Source organism: Sander vitreus, chromosome 20 (assembly GCF_031162955.1).
Source record: "Sander vitreus isolate 19-12246 chromosome 20, sanVit1, whole genome shotgun sequence".
Classification (NCBI taxonomy): domain Eukaryota; kingdom Metazoa; phylum Chordata; class Actinopteri; order Perciformes; family Percidae; genus Sander; species Sander vitreus.
This window is the reverse complement of record NC_135874.1, coordinates 29,754,636-29,781,750: the sequence shown is the minus strand read 5'-3', so window position 1 is coordinate 29,781,750 and position 27,115 is coordinate 29,754,636. Positions and strand designations below refer to the sequence as shown.

The 27,115-nt window shown below is 43.6% G+C and overlaps 2 protein-coding genes across 2 annotated transcripts in view; one reads left to right on the top strand and one right to left on the bottom strand.

The window, feature by feature from the left end:
* The window catches only part of mipol1 (mirror-image polydactyly 1), an 83,796-nt gene that overhangs the window by 5,868 nt on the left and 50,813 nt on the right, over window positions 1–27,115 (bottom strand). Inside the window, exon 11 of the mRNA XM_078276789.1 lies at window positions 22,482–22,576. Within this exon, the coding sequence (XP_078132915.1) occupies window positions 22,482–22,576 (95 nt within the window). The remainder of the gene's footprint in view (window positions 1–22,481; window positions 22,577–27,115) is intronic.
* Window positions 15,369–19,468, top strand: LOC144534774 (uncharacterized). The gene is made up of 3 exons (XM_078276788.1): window positions 15,369–15,503; window positions 18,272–18,378; window positions 18,844–19,468. The coding sequence occupies exons 2-3, from the start codon at window positions 18,272–18,274 to the stop codon at window positions 19,373–19,375; spliced, it is 639 nt and encodes a 212-aa protein (XP_078132914.1). The 5' UTR covers window positions 15,369–15,503; the 3' UTR covers window positions 19,376–19,468.

Genomic DNA, 27,115 nt, shown 5'->3' with positions numbered 1-27,115 from the left:
CTGTAGTTCTATACCTGTAGTTCTATAGCTGTAGTTCTATAGCTGTAGTTCTATACCTGTAGTTCTATAGCTGTAGTTCTATACTTGTAGTTCTATACCTGTAGTTCTATAGCTGTAGTTCTATAGCTGTAGTTCTATAGCTGTAGTTCTATAGCTGTAGTTCTATACCTGTAGTTCTATACTTGTAGTTCTATAGCTGTAGTTCTATAGCTGTAGTTCTATACCTGTAGTTCTATAGCTGTAGTTCTATACCTGTAGTTCTATAGCTGTAGTTCTATACTTGTAGTTCTATAGCTGTAGTTCTATAGCTGTAGTTCTATAGCTGTAGTTCTATAGCTGTAGTTCTATACCTGTAGTTCTATACCTGTAGTTCTATACCTGTAGTTCTCTGCCGAGCCAGCAGGCTGCACTGTTAGCTCCATGTCAGGCTCTGGTCAACAGGATCTGCTCATCCTGAAATTTGGTATTTGGATCCCAGTAGCGGCGCTGCCCCTACAGACCTAGATATAGGTCAGAATGATGCTGGAACCAACCACTGATGGGGGGTTAACCCTGGTGATGTCTCCCCGTCTACCATGAAAATCACTTTTGTTGAGCCTATCTCAATGTTTTAGTTTGTTTAGTTTTGGTCACTTTTTCTGCTGTTTGGGGTTTTTGAGGCTTTGTTTCATCTTTTTTGTTGCGTTTCCCAACGTTTTTAATTTTTTTTTTTTTTTTACATTGTTTTTTTACATTTCCGGCGCTTATTTCGACATCCCATATTTCCTGTATGTTTGTAATTTTTTTTCAAACGGGGTCAAATTTGACCTGAAAACAACATGAGGGTTCAGAGAGGACAGACTCCACGATGCAGTTTGTCTGTTTATAAAAACCCTGAAGTCAACGGAGCTTGTGCAGCTTTAGGAAGAGCGACAGAAGTTGTGATTTTAGTAAACTAAACACACGGACAGATCTGTCTGAGAGATGATTTGATATTCTGCTCCGCGTGTCTCTGCAGGCGCTCGCCACCAATCCTGCTGATGTATGGAGGCTCACAGCCGCCCGCTCTGCTGCAGAGACTTCATACATCACCTCTCCTCATACTCACACACTCACACGTTCACACACTCACACACTCACACACTCACACGTTCACACGCTCACACACTCACTCACACACTCACACGCTCACACACTCACACGTTCACACGCTCACACGCTCACACGTTCACACGCTCACACGTTCACACGTTCACACACTCACACGTTCACACACACGCTCACACGCTCACACACTCACTCACACGCTCACACGCTCACACACTCACACGCCCACACGCTCACACGCTCACACGCTCACACGCTCACACACTCACACGCTCACACACTCACACACTCACACGCTCACTCACACGCTCACACACTCACACACACACACTCACTCACTCACACGCTCACACGCTCACACACTCACACACCCACACGCTCACACGCTCACACACTCACACGCTCACACGCTCACACACTCACACACTCACACATCCACACACTCACACGCTCACACACTCACACATCCACACACTCACACGCTCACACACTCACACATCCACACACTCACACGCTCACACATCCACACGCTCACACGCTCACACGCTCAAACATCCACACACTCACACATCCACACACTCACACGCTCACACATCCACACGCTCACACGCTCACACATCCACACGCTCACACGCTCACACGCTCACACACCCACACACTCACACATCCACACACTCACACACTCACACATCCACACGCTCACACACTCACACACTCACACATCCACACGCTCACACACTCACACGCTCACACGCTCACACGCTCACACATCCACACACTCACACACTCACACACTCACACGCTCACACGCTCACACATCCACACACTCACACATCCACACACTCACACACTCACACATCCACACACTCACACGCTCACACACTCACACATCCACACACTCACACATCCACACACTCACACATCCACACACACACTCACACATTCACACGCTCACACACTCACACGCTCACACACTCACACACATTCACACGCTCACACACTCACACACTCACACACACACACACATTCACACACTCACACATTCACACGCTCACACATTCACACGCTCACACACACTCACACATTCACACGCTCACTCACACACTCACACACACTCACACATTCACACGCTCACACACTCACACACACACTCACTCACACGCTCACTCACACACTCACTCGTTCACTCACTCACACACTCACTCACACGCTCACACACTCACGCTCACTCGCACACTCACTCACTCACACACTCACTCACACACTCGTTCACTCACACACTCACTCACACACTCACACATTCACACATTCACACACTCACACACTCACTCACACACTCACTCACACACTCACACACTCACAAGCTCACACACTCATTCACACACTCACTCGCTCACTCACACGCTCACACACTCACGCTCTCACACACTCACACACTCACTCGTTCACTCACACGTTCACACACTCACACGTTCACACACTCACACGTTCACACACTCACTCACACCTTCACACACTCACACGTTCACATGTTGACATACTCACACACTCACTCACACGTTCACACACTCACTCACACGTTCACATGTTGACACACCCACACAGACACACACACACACACACTCACACCCTCACACCCTCACACATCACGCTCAGCTCTGTTAAAGTGTTTAGCCTCTCCACTCATCAACTGGGAATCATTGTCTCCCAGCTTCATTAGAAAGAGAAGATAAAGAGTGTACAGATATTTAAAGGCTTTCCTAATTATATTATATATAATAATATTATATCACAGACACTCCATGTGAAAGGACCAGGAAGTGAACATCAACAACAGGAAAAGCTTTTGTACTAATAAAGTTATTGATAATCAGCTTTAGGATGCTCTGAGTTAGCAGGTCAAAGGTCAACAATACGCTCACCCACACACCGTGTTATCGTGTCGGCCGCTGTCCATTTCCTAAGCTTCTGACTACTTGAGCACCCACGGAGGAAAACAGAAATCGGCGCTTGTAGCCTTCGGTGTAAAAAGTCTCCTGTGCGGGCCGCTACATGGCAGCATAACGTCTGCAGAGAGGGGTTCCAACACTAGCATCCTTTATAATCAGAGAAACTGGAGACACCGGACAGAGAGCAGCATAACGTCTGCAGAGAGGGGTTCCAACACTAGCATCCTTTATAATCAGAGAAACTGGAGACACCGGACAGAGAGCAGCATAACGTCTGCAGAGAGGGGTTCCAACACTAGCATCCTTTATAATCAGAGAAACTGGAGACAGGTTTTTGATGGTCAATGGCGCGATCACTTTCCACTGCTTCAAGATAGCAATACACCCAGAATGCACCTGAACACACCTCCCTGTAACACCAGAATGCACCTGAACACACCTCCCTGTAAGACCAGCAGAATGCACCTGAACACACCTCCCTGTAACACCAGAATGCACCTGAACACACCTCCCTGTAAGACTAGCACGCCCATGGGACACAGATGGGAGCAGGTGCATTTGCTGTTTAAACAATGTGGGTGCTGGACGGGAAATTGACAACTGTGTTGGCCTTCGCGCTGCGCTGGGTGCGAGATAGGACCCTAAGAGTGTAAGTCCGTCAGCTAAGGAGAAATGAAGCCTCAGGTGTCAAACTTGAGGAGAAAGTAAAGGTGTTTTGTGCGAGTGGTCCCAGACTTTGATCACCTTTAAACAGCAGCAGCTGTTGTCAGAGAGAAATGGGAGAGTCATCCACGCAGCAGAACTCTCCATCTGATCTCTGTTCAACACTCTCTGATCACTTTGTTCTCTTCTCTACTTTAAGACCTTAAAGACATATCATCTGGTTCTTAAATAGCTCTGATTTCTGCATTTAATCCAGAACAAACATTTAAAGCCAAGACTCCATCTTTCCCTGGCGTTAGCATGTAGCTACATGTAGCCGTGGCTGTCTGCAGCAGATGACCAGCTCGCTGTGACAACACACGGAGCCGAGAGCAGAACAACCTGTTGAAATCTGCTGATGTCATGATCTGAAGATTTGGACACGTTGATCATGAACTTCTGGCCTGCTGAGTCACTGTACTTCCTCTTCAGATCAGGCGCCGTGCAGACTAACACGCTACAATAACAGCACTTACAAATGGTGCAATCTTTTTTTAATAATTATTTTTATTATTTCCATCAAGAAGTAATACATATACCAGCATATGGTATAATTACATACTTACCACTCCTACTAGTAACAGTATTCCTCTACTCCACAGGATCTTAAACCACACTCATGCATGCTCATACTCTTACAAACACACCTCCCCAACCATACACTCTCCATGCTTCCACTCATCCACATATACCATTCATCCACATATACCATTCATCCACATTCATCCACATATACCATTCATCCACATATACCATTCATCCACATATACCATTCACCCAAATATACCATTCATCCACATATACAATTCATCCACATATACCATTCATCCACATATACCATTCATCCACATATACCATTCATCCACATATACCATTCATCCATATATACCATTCATCCACATATACCATTCATCCATATCTACCATTCATCCACATATACCATTCATCCACATATACAATTCATCCACATATACCATTCACCCATATCTACCTTTCTGCCACATATACCATTCATCCACATTCATCCATATATACCATTTATCCACATTCACCCAACATATACAATTCATCCACATACCATTCATCCATTCATCCATATATACCATTCATCCATCCCCCAAACATATACCATTTATCACATTCACATATACAATTCATCCATATACCATTTATCCACATTCACCACATATACATCATCCATATACCATTTATCCACATTCACCCACATATACAATTCATCCACATATACCATTCATCCACATTCATCCATATATACCATTCATCCACATTCACCCAACATATACCATTTATCCACATTCACCCACATATACAATTCATCCACATATACCATTCATCCACATTCATCCATATATACCATTCATCCACATATACCATTTATCCACATTCAACCACATATACCATTCATCCATACATACCATTCAGCCACATATACTATTCATCCACATTCATCCATACATACCATTCAGCCACATATACCATTTATCCACATTCAACCACATATACCATTCACATTTTTGACACACAAAACCACCCACCAACCCACACACACACACACACTCACACTCTCACACATCACGCTCAGCTCTGTTAAAGTGTTTAGCCTCTCCACTCATCAACTGGGAATCATTGTCTCCCAGCTTCATTAGAAAGAGAAGATAAAGAGTGTACAGATATTTAAAGGCTTTCCTAATTATATTATATATAATAATATTATATCACAGACACTCCATGTGAAAGGACCAGGAAGTGAACATCAACAACAGGAAAAGCTTTTGTACTAACAAAGTTATTGATAATCAGCTTTAGGATGCTCTGAGTTAGCAGGTCAAAGGTCAACAATACGCTCACCCACACACCGTGTTATCGTGTCGGCCGCTGTCCATTTCCTAAGCTTCTGACTACTTGAGCACCCACGGAGGAAAACAGAAATCGGCGCTTGTAGCCTTCGGTGTAAAAAGTCTCCTGTGCGGGCCGCTACATGGCAGCATAACGTCTGCAGAGAGGGGTTCCAACACTAGCATCCTTTATAATCAGAGAAACTGGAGACACCAGGCAGACAGCAGCATAACGTCTGTAGAGAGGGGTTCCAACACTAGCATCCTTTATAATCAGAGAAACTGGAGACACCGGACAGAGAGCAGCATAACATCTGCAGAGAGGGGTTCCAACACTAGCATCCTTTATAATCAGAGAAACTGGAGACACCGGACAGAGAGCAGCATAACGTCTGCAGAGAGGGGTTCCAACACTAGCATCCTCTATAATCAGAGAAACTGGAGACACCAGACAGACAGCAGCATAACGTCTGCAGAGAGGGGTTCCAACACTAGCATCCTTTATAATCAGAGAAACTGGAGACAGTTTTTTGATGGTCAATGGCGAGATCACTTTCCACTGCTTCAAGATAGCAATACACCCAGAATGCACCTGAACACACCTCCCTGTAACACCAGAATGCACCTGAAAACACCTCCCTGTAAGACTAGCACGCCCATGGGACACAGATGGGAGCAGGTGCATTTGCTGTTTAAACAATGTGGGTGCTGGACGGGAAATTGACAACTGTGTTGGCCTTCGCGCTGCGCTGGGTGCGAGATAGGACCCTAAGAGTGTAAGCTAAGGAGAAATGAAGCCTCAGGTGTCAAACTTGAGGAGAAAGTAAAGGTGTTTTGTGCGAGTGGTCCCAGACTTTGATCACCTTTAAACAGCAGCAGCTGTTGTCAGAGAGAAGAGGGAGAGTCATCCACGCAGCAGAACTCTCCATCTGATCTCTGTTCAACATTTCAACACTCTCTGATCACTTTGTTCTCTTCTCTACTTTAAGACCTTAAAGACATATCATCTGCTTCTTAAATAGCTCTGATTTCTGCATTTAATCCAGAACAAACATTTAAAGCCAAGACTCCATCTTTCCCTGGCGTTAGCATGTAGCTACATGTAGCCGTGGCTGTCTGCAGCAGATGACCAGCTCGCTGTGACAACACACGGAGCCGAGAGCAGAACAACCTGTTGAAATCTGCTGATGTCATGATCTGAAGATTTGGACACGTTGATCATGAACTTCTGGTCTGCTGAGTCACTGTACTTCCTCTTCAGATCAGGCGCCGTGCAGACTAACACGCTACAATAACAGCACTTACAAATGGTGCAATCTTTTTTTAATAATTATTTTTATTATTTCCATCAAGAAGTAATACATATACCAGCATATGGTATAATTACATACTTACCACTCCTACTAGTAACAGTATTCCTCTACTCCACAGGATCTTAAACCACACTCATGCATGCTCATACTCTTACAAACACACCTCCCCAACCATACACTCTCCATGCTTCCACTCATCCACATATACCATTCATCCACATATACCATTCATCCACATATACCATTCACCCAAATATACCATTCATCCACATATACAATTCATCCACATATACCATTCATCCATATCTACCATTCATCCACATATACCATTCATCCATATCTACCATTCATCCACATATACCATTCATCCATATATACCATTCATCCACATATACCATTCATCCATATCTACCATTCATCCACATATACCATTCATCCACATATACCATTCACCCATATCTACCTTTCTGCCACATATACCATTCATCCACATTCATCCATATATACCATTTATCCACATTCACCCAACATATACCATTTATCCATACATACCATTCAGCCACATATACCATTTATCCACATTCATCCATACATACCATTCAGCCACATTCATCCATACATACCATTCAGCCACATATACCATTTATCCACATTCAACCACATATACCATTCACATTTTTGACACACAAAACCACCCACCAACCCACCCACTCACCCACACACACACACTCACACCCTCACACCCTCACATCACGCTCAGCTCTGTTAAAGTGTTTAGCCTCTCCACTCATCAACTGGGAATCATTGTCTCCCAGCTTCATTAGAAAGAGAAGATTAAGAGTGTACAGATATTTAAAGGCTTTCCTAATTATATTATATATAATAATATTATATCACAGACACTCCATGTGAAAGGACCAGGAAGTGAACATCAACAACAGGAAAAGCTTTTGTACTAACAAAGTTATTGATAATCAGCTTTAGGATGCTCTGAGTTAGCAGGTCAAAGGTCAACAATACGCTCACCCACACACCGTGTTATCGTGTCGGCCGCTGTCCATTTCCTAAGCTTCTGACTACTTGAGCACCCACGGAGGAAAAACAGAAATCGGCGCTTGTAGCCTTCGGTGTAAAAAGTCTCCTGTGCGGGCCGCTACATGGCAGCATAACGTCTGCAGAGAGGGGTTCCAACACTAGCATCCTTTATAATCAGAGAAACTGGAGACACCAGGCAGACAGCAGCATAACGTCTGTAGAGGGGTTTCCAACACTAGCATCCTTTATAATCAGAGAAACTGGAGACACCGGACAGAGAGCAGCATAACATCTGCAGAGAGGGGTTCCAACACTAGCATCCTTTATAATCAGAGAAACTGGAGACACCGGACAGAGAGCAGCATAACGTCTGCAGAGAGGGGTTCCAACACTAGCATCCTCTATAATCAGAGAAACTGGAGACACCAGACAGACAGCAGCATAACGTCTGCAGAGAGGGGTTCCAACACTAGCATCCTTTATAATCAGAGAAACTGGAGACAGTTTTTGATGGTCAATGGCGAAATCACTTTCCACTGCTTCAAGATAGCAATACACCCAGAATGCACCTGAACACACCTCCCTGTAACACCAGAATGCACCTGAAAACACCTCCCTGTAAGACTAGCACGCCCATGGGACACAGATGGGAGCAGGTGCATTTGCTGTTTAAACAATGTGGGTGCTGGATGGGAAATTGACAACTGTGTTGGCCTTCGCGCTGCGCTGGGTGCGAGATAGGACCCTAAGAGTGTAAGTCCGTCAGCTAAGGAGAAATGAAGCCTCAGGTGTCAAACTTGAGGAGAAAGTAAAGGTGTTTTGTGCGAGTGGTCCCAGACTTTGATCACCTTTAAACAGCAGCAGCTGTTGTCAGAGAGAAATGGGAGAGTCATCCACGCAGCAGAACTCTCCATCTGATCTCTGTTCAACACTCTCTGATCACTTTGTTCTCTTCTCTACTTTAAGACCTTAAAGACATATCATCTGGTTCTTAAATAGCTCTGATTTCTGCATTTAATCCAGAACAAACATTTAAAGCCAAGACTCCATCTTTCCCTGGCGTTAGCATGTAGCTACATGTAGCCGTGGCTGTCTGCAGCAGATGACCAGCTCGCTGTGACAACACACGGAGCCGAGAGCAGAACAACCTGTTGAAATCTGCTGATGTCATGATCTGAAGATTTGGACACGTTGATCATGAACTTCTGGTCTGCTGAGTCACTGTACTTCCTCTTCAGATCAGGCGCCGTGCAGACTAACACGCTACAATAACAGCACTTACAAATGGTGCAATCTTTTTTTAATAATTATTTTTATTATTTCCATCAAGAAGTAATACATATACCAGCATATGGTATAATTACATACTTACCACTCCTACTAGTAACAGTATTCCTCTACTCCACAGGATCTTAAACCACACTCATGCATGCTCATACTCTTACAAACACACCTCCCCAACCATACACTCTCCATGCTTCCACTCATCCACATATACCATTCATCCACATATACCATTCATCCACATTCATCCACATATACCATTTATCCACATATACCATTCATCCACATTCATCCATATATACCATTCATCCACATTCACCCAACATATACCATTTATCCACATTCACCCACATATACAATTCATCCACATATACCATTCATCCACATTCATCCATACATACCATTCAGCCACATATACCATTTATCCACATTCAACCACATATACCATTCACATTTTTGACACACAAAACCACCCACCAACCCACACACACACACACACTCACACTCTCACACATCACGCTCAGCTCTGTTAAAGTGTTTAGCCTCTCCACTCATCAACTGGGAATCATTGTCTCCCAGCTTCATTAGAAAGAGAAGATAAAGAGTGTACAGATATTTAAAGGCTTTCCTAATTATATTATATATAATAATATTATATCACAGACACTCCATGTGAAAGGACCAGGAAGTGAACATCAACAACAGGAAAAGCTTTTGTACTAATAAAGTTATTGATAATCAGCTTTAGGATGCTCTGAGTTAGCAGGTCAAAGGTCAACAATACGCTCACCCACACGACATCGTGTCGGCCGCTGTCCATTTCCTAAGTTTCTGACTACTTGAGCACCCACGGAGGAAAACAGAAATCGGCGCTTGTAGCCTTCGGTGTAAAAAGTCTCCTGTGCGGGCCGCTACATGGCAGCATAACGTCTGCAGAGAGGGGTTCCAACACTAGCATCCTTTATAATCAGAGAAACTGGAGACACCAGGCAGACAGCAGCATAACGTCTGCAGAGAGGGGTTCCAACACTAGCATCCTTTATAATCAGAGAAACTGGAGACACCGGACAGAGAGCAGCATAACGTCTGCAGAGAGGGGTTCCAACACTTGCATCCTCTATAATCAGAGAAACTGGAGACACCGGACAGAGAGCAGCATAACATCTGCAGAGAGGGGTTCCAACACTAGCATCCTTTATAATCAGAGAAACTGGAGACACCGGACAGAGAGCAGCATAACGTCTGCAGAGAGGGGTTCCAACACTAGCATCCTCTATAATCAGAGAAACTGGAGACACCAGACAGACAGCAGCATAACGTCTGCAGAGAGGGGTTCCAACACTAGCATCCTTTATAATCAGAGAAACTGGAGACACCGGACAGAGAGCAGCATAACGTCTGCAGAGAGGGGTTCCAACACTTGCATCCTCTATAATCAGAGAAACTGGAGACACCGGACAGAGAGCAGCATAACATCTGCAGAGAGGGGTTCCAACACTAGCATCCTTTATAATCAGAGAAACTGGAGACACCGGACAGAGAGCAGCATAACGTCTGCAGAGAGGGGTTCCAACACTAGCATCCTCTATAATCAGAGAAACTGGAGACACCAGACAGACAGCAGCATAACGTCTGCAGAGAGGGGTTCCAACACTAGCATCCTTTATAATCAGAGAAACTGGAGACAGTTTTTGATGGTCAATGGCGAAATCACTTTCCACTGCTTCAAGATAGCAATACACCCAGAATGCACCTGAACACACCTCCCTGTAAGACCAGCAGAATGCACCTGAACCCACCTCCCTGTAACACCAGAATGCACCTGAACACACCTCCCTGTAAGACCAGCAGAATGCACCTGAACACACCTCCCTGTAAGACTAGCACGCCCATGGGACTCAGATGGGAGCAGGTGCATTTGCTGTTTAAACAATGTGGGTGCTGGATGGGAAATTGACAACTGTGTTGGCCTTCGCGCTGCGCTGGGTGCGAGATAGGACCCTAAGAGTGTAAGTCCGTCAGCTAAGGAGAAATGAAGCCTCAGGTGTCAAACTTGAGGAGAAAGTAAAGGTGTTTTGTGCGAGTGGTCCCAGACTTTGATCACCTTTAAACAGCAGCAGCTGTTGTCAGAGAGAAATGGGAGAGTCATCCACGCAGCAGAACTCTCCATCTGATCTCTGTTCAACATTTCAACACTCTCTGATCTAAAGATTTGGACATGTTTCACATGAACTTCAGACACGCAGAGTCACTGTACTTCCTCTTTAGATCAGCTGCCGTGCAAACTAACCCTTTATAATAACAGCACATATACTGTACAAATATTATGGTGCAAATCCTCCATCATAACTGCAATGCTCCAAGGTCCAAACACGCCTGGCTTTTAAAGGGAATGGGAGATGATCTCTGATTGGTTGATTGCATGTTACGCCCAAAACACACCTCTGATTAATGAAGACACTAAGTACAACCCTTTAGAACCATGACCCCGGCACACGGACCGTGTTTTTCCACCAGCAAACTAGCAAAAGAGGATTTAGACACGCCCTAAACACACCTGCACCAGGCGCTTCACGCCGTGGGCTCAGATCGTTAAAATAGAGCCCAAAGAATATACACTCACCTAAAGGATTATTAGGAACACCTGTTAAATTTGTCATTAATTATCTAATCAACCAATCACATGGCAGCTGCTTCAATGCATTTAGGGGTGTGGTACTGGTCAGGACAATCTCCTGAAATCCAAACTGAATGTCAGAATGGGACAGAAGGGTGATCTAAGCAGCTTTGAGCGTGGCGTGGTTGTTGGTGCGAGACGGGCTGGTCTGAGTATTTCACAGTCTGCTCAGTTACTGGGATTTTCAACAACCATTTCTAGGGTTTACAAAGAATAGTCTGAAAAAGGAAAATCATCCAGTATGCAGCAGTCCTGTTCATGCTAGAGGTCAGAGGAGAATGGGCCGACTGATTCCAGCTGATAGAAGATCAACTTTGACTCAAATAACTCGTTACAACCGAGGTATGCAGCAAAGCATTTGTGAAGCCACAACACGGAAGGCCTACACCAGCAGAAGACCCCACCGGGTACCACTCATCTCCACTAAAAATAGGAAGATGAGGCTACAATTTGCACAAGCGCACCAAAATTGGACAGTTGAAGACTGGAAAAATGTTGCCTGGTCTGATGAGTCTCGATTTCTGTTGAGACATTCAGATAGTAGAGTCAGAAGTTGGTGTAAACAGAATGAGAACATGGATCACTGTGCAGGCTGGTGGTGATGGTGTGGGGGATGCTATCCTATCAATACCAAGCGGGTAAGCGAGCATCCTGACAGCGTAGCTCCTATGGGGAGATTCTGATGCTACCAAGCAATCACCTCCCGTTAGCATCCCGTTAGCATCCCATTGACTGCCATTCATTCTGACGTCACTTTGACAGAGAATACCTTTACATCTGAAGCGTTTAAAGACTCTATGTGTCCGTTGTTTATTTCTAAAGAAACACGACAATGTATAAAAGGCTCCATTACCTTGTAGCTCACGTTATGGCTCCGTAGCAGACGTTTTTATAACAATAGGCTAACGATTGGGTCATAACCACGAGACTTCCTGTCTCATAGTAGAGGAGTTACCGTATAGTACAGGAGAAGCTCTCAGGCAGTTTGGACTTCCATTAGCTGTTTAAGTGTAATGACTAATGTTAACTATCATTTTAGTGATCAATAATGAGCCTGTGTCTATGTTATCTCCTTACATATACCTACGCTCTCCGTCTCTGCTAGATTGGGAATGATTGAGATTTCTCTTGGCACAGCTACCAGAAGACTTCCAACTTTCAGACAGGTTGCTCACGTCACATTTACGTCTACCAACCTGATAAACGGCCGTCTGACAGTCTGGCGAGGTCGGTGACTCGAGTCTGTTCAGTGTGTTCCGTGCCGTTGTCAGTCCGAGGGGCCGTCGGCCTTCATTTTGGCTGATTTGACATGTTGGATCGGAGGGCGGGCACTGCCGGCAGTCGGACTCAATGAGCCATCTGATTGGTGGAGAGCTAACCAGGAAACGGGGAGCAGGATGAGCGTGACTAGAGTCTCTCAGAATCTGATGAAGATCTTTCAATCTGACCTTTGTTGATCTGAAATGAAGACAGATTCAGCAGCTGCACGGCCTGTTTCTCTCTTCACATGTTTCCAGAAACACGTTACAGTGAACTATTTTAGTACAATATGAGATCGTATTCTGAACGAAGACGCCATGATGGTCGGGGAGAAGCCAGACCCACGTGACGCGTTCGTCCAATCAGCTGCCTGTTTTAATTTTTTGGGCGACAATCCAGATTAGCACCGCCTGCTGTTATGGAGACGTATTACGTCTCGTGCACGCGCAGAACGTACACTCAAGTCGGCATCTCTTCGGAGTGTTCTGAGGAACTTTTTGGACCTCGGGGAGCCGACTGATCAGTCCGACTGACTTTACTGCTGACGGTCGGCCATCTGGTTGGTGTGTCAGAGCCTTAAGTCCCTCAGCTAAGGAGAAATGAAGCCTCAGGTGTCAAACTTGAGGAGAAAGTAAAGGTGTTTTGTGCGAGTGGTCCCAGACTTTGATCACCTTTAAACAGCAGCAGCTGTTGTCAGAGAGAAGAGGGAGAGTCATCCACGCAGCAGAACTCTCCATCTGATCTCTGTTCAACATTTCAACACTCTCTGATCACTTTGTTCTCTTCTCTACTTTAAGACCTTAAAGACATATCATCTGGTTCTTAAATAGCTCTGATTTCTGCATTTAATCCAGAAAGAGAGAAGATTATAAACTGACTAACGGAGCTTTTATTAAAGGATCTTTGTGGAGGTTTACAAGATAATAATAAAAGATATTAAAATGAAGAGCACGTTACATTGATCCACTCAATGTGGAAGTTACAGTCTTCAAACTAAAGTTACAGACACTATATTATCTGTCTTTCCATATTGAAGATGATTCACTGACAAAATCTAAGTTTTAAAGGAGTTTACAGGATTCAGAACATAACGTTTAAATGTTCTTAAAGAGACTAAAACGGACCAAACAGCTGAGCTGGGAGAGCAACCGAAACTAAGATTCAGAATCTGGTTTTTAAACTGCTTTTTATGATTCATGATCAGGATTTTAAACAGCTTGTTCTCAACACATACATACAGTGCTCAGCATAAGTTTACACCCCCACGCTAAAGTTGACTAAAAAAAGGAATAAAAATCATCTTAACGCCTTAATTAAAAAAATGAGGAAGAATCCAATCTTTAAGGACACCAATTATCTTGGTGAATGAATAATATCATCACATACCCTTCATGGGGGGGTATGGTGAAGGGTATGTGATGATGTGGGGGTATGGTGAAGGGTATGTGATGATGTGGGGGTATGGTGAAGGGTATGTGATGATGGGGGGTATGGTGAAGGGTATGTGATGATGTGGGGGTATGGTGAAGGGTATGTGATGATGTGGGGGTATGGTGAAGGGTATGTGATGATGGGGGGTATGGTGAAGGGTATGTGATGATGTGGGGGTATGGTGAAGGGTATGTGATGATGTGGGGGTATGGTGAAGGGTATGTGATGATGGGGGGTATGGTGAAGGGTATGTGATGATGGGGGGGGGGGGGGGCAAGGGAACTTTATCAGGATCATAGTATCCTGGATCCATGAAATAACTGGCCTTTCAAAATAAAAGCCTGCCTGCCTCTATGGGAATCTAACATAGGGGTGTACTGACTTATGCCTCCTGTATTTTAAGGAAGAACATTTTTTTATTCATGATACATTATTCATTCACAAAGATAATTGGTGTCCTTAAAGGTCGGATTTTTCCTCATTTTTTTAATTAAGGCATTAAGATCAATTTCCTAAAGATGTTTTTTATTCTTCTTTTTAGTCAACTTTAGCATGGGTTCATAAACTTGTGCAAGCCATATGGATGAAGTAAGAAAGCCAGAACAACAAAGTGTATGGTATGATTTAGCTGTTTTCAGAATTCAGCGAGGCTTCAGATGTGCGATGTCATGACTGCCCTGATAACATCTTTGGCTTTCTTCCTCATTTTTACAGCGTGTGGGTAAGATGAGGGCTGTCCAGCCTCTTCTCCTTTCTATAAAAACCTGCCTATGGTTCTGCAAACTGCACAAACTCAAGACACCAGGACCCTCCCTGCACCTGCACTTTGTTCACACTTGACTTTAATCTGTGGAAGCAGATTAGTAACTGCAGTTTGTTTCTGTTGCAGACTGAAGAGACAGACACAAAGGTGAGACACTTTTAAACCTTTTATATGATTGTCTGTCAGTTTGTTGGAGGATTATCAAACCAATGAATTCAGTCTGTTCCAGTTTACATTTTACACTTTAAAGGGTAACTTCAGTTTTTGTCCAACCTGGACCCTCATTCACCAATATCTCCCTAAGTCTTCTCTTAAATTTGTTTTTAAGAAAGTTCCTAAGAAAAGTCTCCGTCTGATTCATGACGTGTTCTCAAACAGCAGAATATTTCTCAGGTGTGTTCTTAGAACGATGAATGTCTTCATAAATGTAAAGCCTGTTGCTCTTATTTAGCATATACAGGTAAACGCCCGTTAAGTCCCATGAAAGGGCGTGAGATGGCAGGGCCGTGTGCACACTTACAGAAATGTCCAAAAGACGTGGTAAAGACGGTGGAGGCCTCGACTCCAAAAGAAAGAAAAACTTTAGTAATTCTGGAGTGGAGGTACTGCTGCAAGAAGTTAGCCAAATATGAGACATCATATTTAGAAGCATCAGCAGTGCATACTGAGCAGCAAATAAAACCGATTTTACTCATGCAGTGACCGCTGTATCCGGAGAAGGGCGCAGAACTGATGAAGTAAGAAGAAATGGTTTGATCTATAATCTGAGGCATAAAAAAAGAAATACGCCATGTGTAGGGTAGTCCTACTACTACTAGTCTGCAGAAATATGCACACTTTGGGCGTATAAATAGCGTGATTACTCACTTATTATTGGATGGCACGTTGTGAATTGAAGGCAAAGCAAGGCAAGTTTATATAGGCCTAGCACATTTCATACACGACAATCAAAGTGCTTTACGAGCTCTAGTGTAAGTGTATTTATTAAAACAAACAAAAAACAATAATTACAAAATTATAAAGGAGAGAAATATATAAAATTTTGGCGTGAGCGTGTCGGCTGCGTGGCGTGTCCGCTTTTATTTGGGCTCCCATGGTAACAGGTTAGAGCGTGCACACTGCCTGCCTGACACACATGTCTCAGAAAACACGTGCATGCTAGAAACAGACCCGACTCCTATTTTTCACGCCACACGCCAGCGTGTTGGAAGCGTTTCCAGTCAAAATAGAATAGGAAAAGATGTTTAAATGTCATTTAGACACAAATACATTTAATAAATGACATGTTGATGTTTGAAAGTCTCGAGGTTTTGACATAAATGTCATTTAAAAACATAATAATAAATAATTATTGATTTTCTAATATTGCACCTGTCAATACAGAAGGAAATATTCTGGAGCCTATGTTGCCGTCAATCCTGCTGACGTTGTCTTTGCTGTAATCAAATCAGTATATATTTATGTTTATGGGAAACGCGTCAGACGCCTTTCTGGTGTGCAAAGACATAGAAAAACGGCACGCAGCCGCCACGCAACAGAAACGCCACGCTCACGCCACGCAGCTAGTGTGTAGCCGGCGTAAGAGTGCTCTTGAGTGTGTGTAGATGCTGTTCTTACCTAAGAACAAATCCCAAATAAGAAAACATTGGTGAAAACTGCGTAAGTGGGGTTTAACAACACATTTGTTCTGAAGAACGTTTGGTGAATGAGGCCCGATGTTCCCATGTTTTTGTCTCTAAGTAAACAACAATCTCTGACTTTGGTCCAGTATTAAACTAAATGAAACAGCCGCAATGTAACCCACCAGACTCCATGTAAATAATCAGGACTTTTATCATGGTAAAACACACTTCATTCAAAGTGGACAGAAACTAAATCAAACTATCAAAAGCCGTCTTGGTTCATCTTTCCACTGTTCCAACAATCACCACTCTGGTTTGGTTGAAATAAACCCTTAATTCACCCATTTATATGTGGAAATATGCTGGCTCTATACACGCTAAAAGTCCTGATTATTTACATGGAGTCTGGTGGAGATATGCTGGCTCTATACACGCTAAAAGTCCTGATTATTTACATGGAGTCTGGTGGGTTTGGTGATGGTGATTTCGGGGCTGTTTCATGTTAAACTAAAAGGATCTTCCTCTTTAACTAAAAGGTCTATCTCTGTAGGGATCCATCCCATAATGTTGTCAGACACTTAGAATAATAATCTGAGTCTGTCAGCAGCAACAACAGAACTTTTAGTGACTCTAACTGCTGCTGAACATTAGTCCTGTAGGGTAACATTACAGCTTGGTTCTGGTTTAATACTGGACCAGTTTCAGAGATTGTTGTTCTCATCAGACACACATGTATGGAGACAGAACAAAGTTACCCTTTAACTCCTGTAGTTCATCAGGATGCTGTTTAATGATATTATGTAGGGCTGTTAATTAATCAAAATTTAATCGTAATTATGATTTTGGCTCCCATTGATCACAAAAACACAATAATCGAGAAAAACTATTATTTAGCTCATTATTACATTTTGCAAGTAAACTCTTATTTTCTCTTGTGAAAAGTATTTAGGCATATTTCACAGTTGTATGTGTTTGTACTGTTGATTTATTTCTTTTTCCACTGATTTTTAAGTTCAATAATTGCAACATATTTCCAGAAGCCAACGAGTAATCATGTTAAATTATCGTGATTTCAATATTGACAGAAGTAATCATAATTATATTTTTTTCCATAATCGAGCAGCCCTAATATTACGTCTGTAATGAACTCTAGTGGCCTCTCTGATTAATTAACTGTTGTGTTACTGCTGTTTAACTGTTGTGTGGCTGCTGAGTGGCTGTTGTGTGGCTGTTGTGTGGCTGCTGAGTGACTGTTGTGTGGCTGCTGTGTAACTGTTGTGTGACTGTGTTCAGATGAACCTTGTGTCCTGGATGACGATGGTGTTCCTGCTGTCGGCTGCAAGCAGTTTCTCTTGGGATGTGAACGAGCTGACTGTTATTGTAACTGCCATCAAGAGAGAGTGAGTGTGACTGCATGTCATTTAACAATTATTTCAGTCTGACGCCTTAGCGTGTATAGAGCCAGCATATTTCCACCAGACTCCATGTAAATAATCAGGACTTTTAGCGTGTATAGAGCCAGCATATTTCCACCAGACTCCATGTAAATAATCAGGACTTTTAGCGTGTATAGAGCCAGCATATTTCCACCAGACTCCATGTAAATAATCAGGACTTTTAGCGTGTATAGAGCCAGCATATCTCCACCAGACTCCATGTAAATAATCAGGACTTTTAGCGTGTATAGAGCCAGCATATTTCCACATGTAAATGGGTGAATTAAGGATTTATTTCAACCAAACCAGAGTGGTGATTGTTGGAACAGTGGAAAGATGAACCAAGACGGATTTTGATTTTGATGTTTGATTTAGTTTCTGTCCACTTTGAATGAAGTGTGTTTTACGATGTTGTTTTTCGTTCGACAGGTACAAAATAAAGGAACAGTTCTGTCTGGCTGCAAACATCCCACTAGACACCCAAGACAGAAACACACTTTCAAATGTCCTTGAATTTGACCGCTACAAAATCGTGGATGAAACGCTTAACAGAGGCGTTGTGTACGTCGGGAAAAATGTGGTTATAGCCAAATGTGCAAGCGATATACATGCAGAACCTCAAGTTCTGTTAGAGGAAAACTTGGAAACACTGAATAACAATAATTTTGGAAAACGCCTGCTCATCTACTCTTACCTCTCCCCATGTGTAGGCAGGTGTACAAACCCACAAGACAACAAGTTCAACATCCTTAAAGACATTAAAAAGAATGTCATTCCATACTGGAGTGATCGTGTGGCCTTTGTGTTTACAACAGTCTGTGATAAGAAGAGATGTGGTCGTGTTCGTGGACATGATAAACCTACCAAAGAGGAGTTGACAGAATCACTGAGAGAGCTCGGGGGAACTGGGATCGGCCTCGAAAAACATTTTCCGCTGTTACGACCCACACAAAACATTTAAACTTGAGTGCCACAGCTGCTCGTCTAACGGAGACGTTTCAGATGTTTGTGTTGAAAACAACGTTGTACCTGGAGAGCAGTCACAGCAATTGCCCAAACAGAGAAAGAGGAGCAGAAGCAGAAGTAGCAGCGGCAGCAGCACAAAGAGAGAGAGGAGCAGAAGCAGAAGTAGCAGCGGCAGCAGCACAAAGAGTGTAGGCAAGAAGAGTAGAAGCAGCCGCAAGCAAGGCTGAGGTAGAAGTATATAATATTCTCACTCCCAGCACGCCAGAAACCCACTCTTGGTCAGGTATCTTTGGCGTTAGTAGTAGTAGTAGTAGTAGTAGTAGTAGTAACTTGGTCAGGTATCTTTGGCGTTAGTAGTAGTAGTAGTAGTATCTTGGTATCTTTGGCGTTAGTAGTAGTAGTAGTAGTATCTTGGTCAGGTATCTTTGGCGTTAGTAGTAATAGTAGTAATAGTATCTTGGTATCTTTGGCGTTAGTAGTAGTAGTAGTAGTATCTTGGTCAGGTATCTTTGGCGTTAATAGTAATAGTAGTAGTAGTAGTAGTATCTTGGTCAGGTATCTTTGGCGTTAGTAGTAGTAGTAGTAGTATCTTGGTCAGGTATCTTTGGTGTTAGTAGTAGTAGTAGTAGTAGTATCTTGGTCAGGTATCTTTGGCGTTAATAGTAGTAGTAGTAGTAGTAGTATTATCTTGGTATCTTTGGACCAGATGTTTTCAACCCATCCCAGTGTAATCCCGTCCACGGAGAGATTTAACTCGCCCCCCCTTTGGCATCACTTTCAACTCATCCCAATCTAAACCCATCTAGAGAGATTTGGGGTGCTCTGGGTTCCCTCTTTGGTGTTTTGGGCCGCGACCGTTGGCGTCAAAGTGTAAACAGACAAAGTGTAGTAAAATAAATGTCTGAAAATCTGAATTTACTGATACATACATATACATGTGTACTTTCAGACTGGAGGAAGGAATCGTGTATTGTACTCCTCTCTGGCTGTAGAGCTCTTCTACATTCACCAAAAGTTAGCGTTAGATAATGCCTCCTTTCAATATTTAAACAGAATACTTGTAAATACACCAAGTATTTGCCTTAATGTCCGAAATCTTTATGATTGTGATGTTTGTTGTGAAGTTGTCGCCCCCCCGTGTTGTCGCCCGTCAACCTAAAACTTCCTGTTCTTCTGGATCCAAATTTAAAACTAAAATTAGTCGACACTTTTTCTCACGTTTTAAATCTTCTTTCTTCTTTTTTTTAGACATTTTGTGTATATATATATATATATATATATATATATATATATATATATATATATATATACATATATATACATACATATTTTAACAATGCTTTGTGTATTCATGCAAGTGTTTGTCTGTGGCTCTAGTTTCATCACAGACTCAATAACAACTGATACTATTATATATAACATATACTGCATAATACTATTTGTAATATAAACTGCATATGGAGCTTTACAGGATGTGTGCTATCATCTCTGTCTCCTTATTGGCCGTGTGAGTGACGCGTCATCTCTGTCTCCTTATTGGCTGTGTGAGTGACGCGTCATCTCTGTCTCCTTATTGGCTGCGTGAGTGACGCGTCATCTCTGTCTCCTTATTGGCCGCGTGAGTGACGCGTCATCTCTGTCTCCTTATTGGCCGTGTGAGTGACGCGTCATCTCTGTCTCCTTATTGGCCGTGTGAGTGACGCGTCATCTCTGTCTCCTTATTGGCCGTGAGTGACGCGTCATCTCTGTCTCCTTATTGGCCGTGTGAGTGACGCGTCATCTCTGTCTCCTTATTGGCTGCGTGAGTGACGCGTCATCTCTGTCTCCTTATTGGCTGCGTGAGTGACGCGTCATCTCTGTCTCCTTATTGGCCGTGTGAGTGACGCGTCAAGCAGAAAGGAGATCCTGTTGATTCTGGGAATATGTAAACCACATTTCTGCGCTGAAATATGATCAATAAACGTATTAATATGGTGTTTGTGTTTGATATGAATATTTTAGTAAGATGCCTCTGTGTGAACTCCGTCAGCGTTAACGTTGATTGTGCTGCATGTTCATTTTAAATAAAGCTTGATTCAAACCTGTCCTGTCTGTCTGTCATCCCTCAACCAGTAACGTAGACCCACGGTATCCCGACACATTCTAGACAGAAATACTTCATTTATGAGCAGTATACGTATATATTGCCTTCTTCTCATCGTCTTTTGTTATTGTCTTGTTACCCTATCACCTGGTCATTTCATTCTGTTTATGGAACAGTTATCTGTTAAGTCTCTTTTCTAACGTTACGTGTTGTGGAACAGAGCTAAGCATCTCGACCAGCTAAATCATAGACAGTTAAAGAACGGACACAGCGACGCCGTAGACTTCAACCGAGACTTCATCCCGGTGATGGCTGAGCGTTACTGAGCAGCCTCCAACTGAGCTTGAAGACGTAGATGTGACGTGAGCAACCTGTCTGAAAGTTGGAAGTCTTCTGGTAGCTGTGCCAAGAGAAATCTCAATCATTCCCAATCTAGCAGAGACGGAGAGCGTAGGTATATGTAAGGAGATAACATAGACACAGGCTCATTATTGATCACTAAAATGATAGTTAACATTAGTCATTGGTAGCAACAAAATGGCGCCATAGGAGGTACGCTTTCAGGATGCTTGCTTACCCGCTTGGGTTAAAGCAGTGGTTCTCAAATGTGTGTATGTGTACCCCTACGGGTACTTTGGAGTACTGCAGGGAGGAGACGTGAGATTTTTGATACATTACTCATAAAATAGTACTATTATAATCAATTAATTGGCTGATGGATTTCAAACATTTGAATGTGTTTGAGTTACAAGGCAGTTGTACCTCTATATATCTGGGTTTCTACCAACAATGCTTTGTGCTGGTCAGCAGCTTTTTGACACCACCTACCTTCTTTTCAACATGTTGGGAGCAATCTTTAAAGTTTTTGTTCCTTTTTTCGACAGTAAAGCTGTCCTATCTTCTGTTTTCTGCTACTATCATAGATAGCTGGTGGTCCTCTGTCAAAGCACTTTGTAACTATCATTTTGCAAAGGTCCGATACAAATAAACGGATTATTTAAACTTTTCAATGTCTGACCTGTGATTGGCTCGTAGCAGCTGGAGCTCCGCCTCCAGCCAACGTCCGTCCTCCAGGGCTCCGCCCCTTTCTCTCTGACGCCTCAGCAGCTCCATCTGATTGGACAAAAACAAAGGCACACACATTAACGATGTGTTCAGGGTAACACAGTCTGTGAAGGCAGAACTAATGATGTGTTCAGGGTAACACAGTCTGTGAAGGCAGAACTAATGATGCGTTCAGGTAGCAGTCTGTGAAAGGCACGAACTGATCGTTTCAGGGTAACACAGTCTGAAGGCAGAACTAATGATGCGTTCAGGGTAACACAGTCTGTGAAGGCAGAACTAATGATGCGTTCAGGGTAACAGTCTGTGAAGGCAGAACTAATGATGCTCAGGCACAGTCTGTGAAGGCAGAACTAATGATGTGTTCAGGGTAACACAGTCTGTGAAGGCAGAACTAATGATGCGTTCAGGGTAACACAGTCTGTGAAGGCAGAACTAATGATGCGTTCAGGGTAACACAGTCTGTGAAGGCAGAACTAATGATGCGTTCAGGGTAACACAGTCTGTGAAGGCAGAACTAATGATGCGTTCAGGGTAACACAGTCTGTGAAGGCAGAACTAATGATGTGTTCAGGGTAACACAGTCTGTGAAGGCAGAACTAATGATGCGTTCAGGGTAACACAGTCTGTGAAGGCAGAACTAATGATGCGTTCAGGGTAACACAGAGTCTAAAAAACTAATCTAAAGAAAACTCCAGATGTTAACACATCTCCACCCTCTAAATTCTGCAGCTTTTCATTCTGGATCACGGCTCTGTGAAAACATCCAGAGACTCAGTTTGGGTCCACTGATGAAGATGAAGATGAAGATGAAGAAGGCTGGCTGTGTTCATCAGACCGGTGGATCTTAACTTGATATTAAACATTTGACTGCTCGTCTGATCCCCTGAGGCTCTTTAAATAAAGGATTAATTACCTAATTGGCTAATTAACCAACACGAGTGTCAATACACTTCATAATGAGGATTATATGCTTCACTGAGACAGCAGAGCTCCAGGTGCATTGTGGGAAGGAAAGAGAGCCGGAGTAATGAGAGCATAAAACATCCCGTCCACGTTAGCTAGTAGAGAATAATCCCACATGTAGTAGTAGTTAGAGCTGAATGGGTTCAAATGGGTCTAAACGTCCTAGTTCAGGGGTCAGAAACATTTACTATCAAAAGCAACATGACATCATGACTTCACGTAAACATACACGCCACTTTCTTAAAGTGTCCATATTATGAAAACATCTCTTTTTCTGGGATTTGGGGAGTTATTTTGTGTCTCTGGTGCTTCATACAGACGTTGATAACCCTCCATGCTGTTCTGAGTGAGATACGGTTTCTGAATGTGTCCTGTCTTCAGTCTCCGGGTCAGCTGGTCAACATCTGCACGGCTTTCTACGTCACTAGCTGAGACGAGGGGGCTAGGGGGCTAACCGTTAGCATGCTAGCTCGTTCTCAATGGCAAAACACTGCTACAACACACTAGTTCACCCTAATCTCCAAAAGAACTACTTCCATGTCCCTGTTCTGCAGGTATTCACACAAAGGTGGAAGTGGTCCCTCGTTTAGAAGAAGTCTCCCAGCTAATCCTGCCTTGTTCTACTGAAGTTGGAGAAACAGCTAGCTAGCTCATGTAGTCTTTACCTAGCTACTGAGCATGTAGTCCTTACCTAGCTACTGAACGTGTAGTCCTTACCTAGCTACCCTAGCTACTGAGCATGTAGTCCTTACCTAGCTACTGAGTGTGTAGTCCTTACCTAGCTACTGAACGTGTAGTCCTTACCTAGCTACTGAACGTGTAGTCCTTACCTAGCTACTGAGTGTGTAGTCCTTACCTAGCTACTGAACGTGTAGTCCTTACCTAGCTACTGAACGTGTAGTCCTTACCTAGCTACCCTAGCTACTGAGCGTGTAGTCCTTACCTAGCTACTGAGCGTGTAGTCCTTACCTAGCTACTGAGCGTGTAGTCCTTACCTAGCTACTGAGCGTGTAGTCCTTACCTAGCTACTGAGCGTGTAGTCCTTACCTAGCTACTGAGCATGTAGTCCTTACCTAGCTACTGAGCGTGTAGTCCTTACCTAGCTACTGAGCGTGTAGTCCTTACCTAGCTACTGAGCGTGTAGTCCTTACCTAGCTACTGAGCATGTAGTCCTTACCTAGCTACTGAGCGTGTAGTCCTTACCTAGCTACTGAGCGTATAGTCCTTACCTAGCTACCCTAGCTACTGAGCGTGTAGTCCTTACCTAGCTACTGAGCGTGTAGTCCTTACCTAGCTACTGAGCATGTAGTCCTTACCTAGCTACTGAGCGTCCAGTTCTTACCTAGCTACTGAGCGTGTAGTCCTTACCTAGCTACTGAGCGTGTAGTCCTTACCTAGCTACTGAGCGTGTAGTCCTTACCTAGCTACTGAGCGTGTAGTCCTTACCTAGCTACTGAGCGTGTAGTCCTTACCTAGCTACTGAGCGTGTAGTCCTTACCTAGCTACTGAGCGTGTAGTCCTTACCTAGCTACTGAGCGTGTGGTCATACCTGGCTACTGAGCGTGTAGTCCTTACCTAGCTACTGAGCGTGTAGTCATACCTAGCTACTGAGCGTGTAGTCCTTACCTAGCTACTGAGCGTGTGGTCCTTACCTAGCTACTGAGCGTGTAGTCCTTACCTGGCTACTGAGCGTGTAGTCCTTACCTAGCTACTGAGCGTGTAGTCCTTACCTAGCTACTGAGCGTGTAGTCCTTACCTAGCTACTGAGCGTGTAGTCCTTACCTAGCTACTGAGCGTCTAGTCCTTACCTAGCTACTGAGCGTGTAGTCCTTACCTAGCTACTGAGCGTGTAGTCCTTACCTAGCTACTGAGCGTGTAGTCCTTACCTAGCTACTGAGCCTGTAGTCCTTACCTAGCTACTGAGCATGTGCGACTGCCAACAAAGATGTTCCAGCAGTGAGAGGTCTCACTCTGTAGCTAAAACAGAGAGCTGAACACAGGGTGAAAAGAGGAGCTGCAGCAATGAGCAGTACAACTAAAATATGCAGTTTTTTGGTAATTAAACCATGTAAACCTGTTCTGGTACAACCTCTAAATACTATTATGAACCTGAAAATGAGCAGAATATGAGCACTTTAAGCAAAGTGGCGTGTTATCTGTACGCATTTTGAGCTATCCGTGTGTTATGTCTACGCTGTATACAGCGGGCGTATCGCCACGTGGCGTGTTATCGCGAGATGAAAGCTACGGTTGGGTTTATGAAACGTGACACGTGGGACCCCCCCGACCAACCTCCCTTTCATACTACTCTCTACGGCGTCAATTCACACACAATCACAAGGAAATGTAAGTCAATGGAGGCCAAACGGCGTTGATGAACACGTTACAAAGTGAGTATGCTTCTTCATACATAGTCCATTTTTATGAGATCAGTCTGATCAAAAGAGCCATTTTTGACCAAAAAGAGAAATGAAGTCAGTGTGACGGTGAAAGGCCTTCGAGCTGCTCTGCTACTCTTCAGAAAACATACAATCAATATTACATTTCTCGCTGCAGATCAAACATGTCGACAGGCCAGCGGCGTTGAAACAAATACGTCCTTTCTCGATTATGATTTCCTATTTTCCTCCGATATATTTTTGTTTTTGATTGATGTGGAATCCATCGCTAGCCGAGCTAGCCTAGCCACAGAGAGGCTGGTCCGTGATGTAATGACTGTTGACAGTGAGTTCATATTTTTACTATTACAGCATGTAGAAACCCCGCCCACTATTTATTTATGTAGTCATTTTGACATGTGAATAGTTTTAAACATGTAATGTTTGTTCTTTAAGATAAGAGGACACATCTGTTGTTTACACCGTTTATAGAAATACTCCAACATATATATAATATATATAATAAAAGTAGTAATAGTAATAATATACTAATCATAATAATTGCGTTTTTGTGGATTTCTTCAGCGTTGTTGTGACTTTGTTGGAGGTTTAGGTGACCTGAAGGTCCCCCAGTCTGTGGAAGTCTCTCTGAGCTGATCTGAGGGATTAGCGGGCGGACCCTGACCCCCCCCCCCGCCCTCCTTTATGCTAATGGCCTCTGGACTTTAAAGTGAAACATCAAAAGAGAAACCAAACGCTGAGAGTCAATATGTGTCTTCTCCCGTCGACTTATTAATAAATATTATAATCAGAATAATTTCATAATGAGAGGATCAGGGAGCCGACCTTTACCGCCACGCGCCGGCCAATCACAGGGGGGGGGGGACTCTGACCTTTAACATGAGGAGTTAAAGTGCCAGTTCACCCCAAATTAGCCCCCAAATTCAGCCCCCCTCGGTCAGCTGACACACCACTGAAGTTCTGTTTGATGTTTTCAGGATTTATGATATGACGGTGTTTCTGGCGTCTCTGTGTCTGTCTGTGACGGTGTTTCTGGCGTCTCTGTGTCGCGTTCTTGGCGTGTGTGTCGGTGGCGCGTTCTTGGCGTGTGTGTCTGTGGCGTGTGTGTCTGGCAGCGTTCTTGGCGTGTGTGTCTGTGGCGTGTGTGTCTGTGATGCGTTCTTGGTGTGTGTGTGTCTGTGATGCGTTCTTGGCGTGTGTGTCTGTGGCGCGTTCTTGGCGTGTG

What these genes read in the sequence shown, in the direction of transcription:
- LOC144534774 (XM_078276788.1), top strand. Translation starts at nt 18,272, where the DNA reads ATGAACCTTGTGTCCTGGATGACGATGGTGTTCCTGCTGTCGGCTGCA. An exon ending in GTAACTGCCATCAAGAGAGA is followed by an intron (nt 18,379 to 18,843) that starts GTGAGTGTGACT and finishes TTCGTTCGACAG; the next exon opens with GTACAAAATAAAGGAACAGT.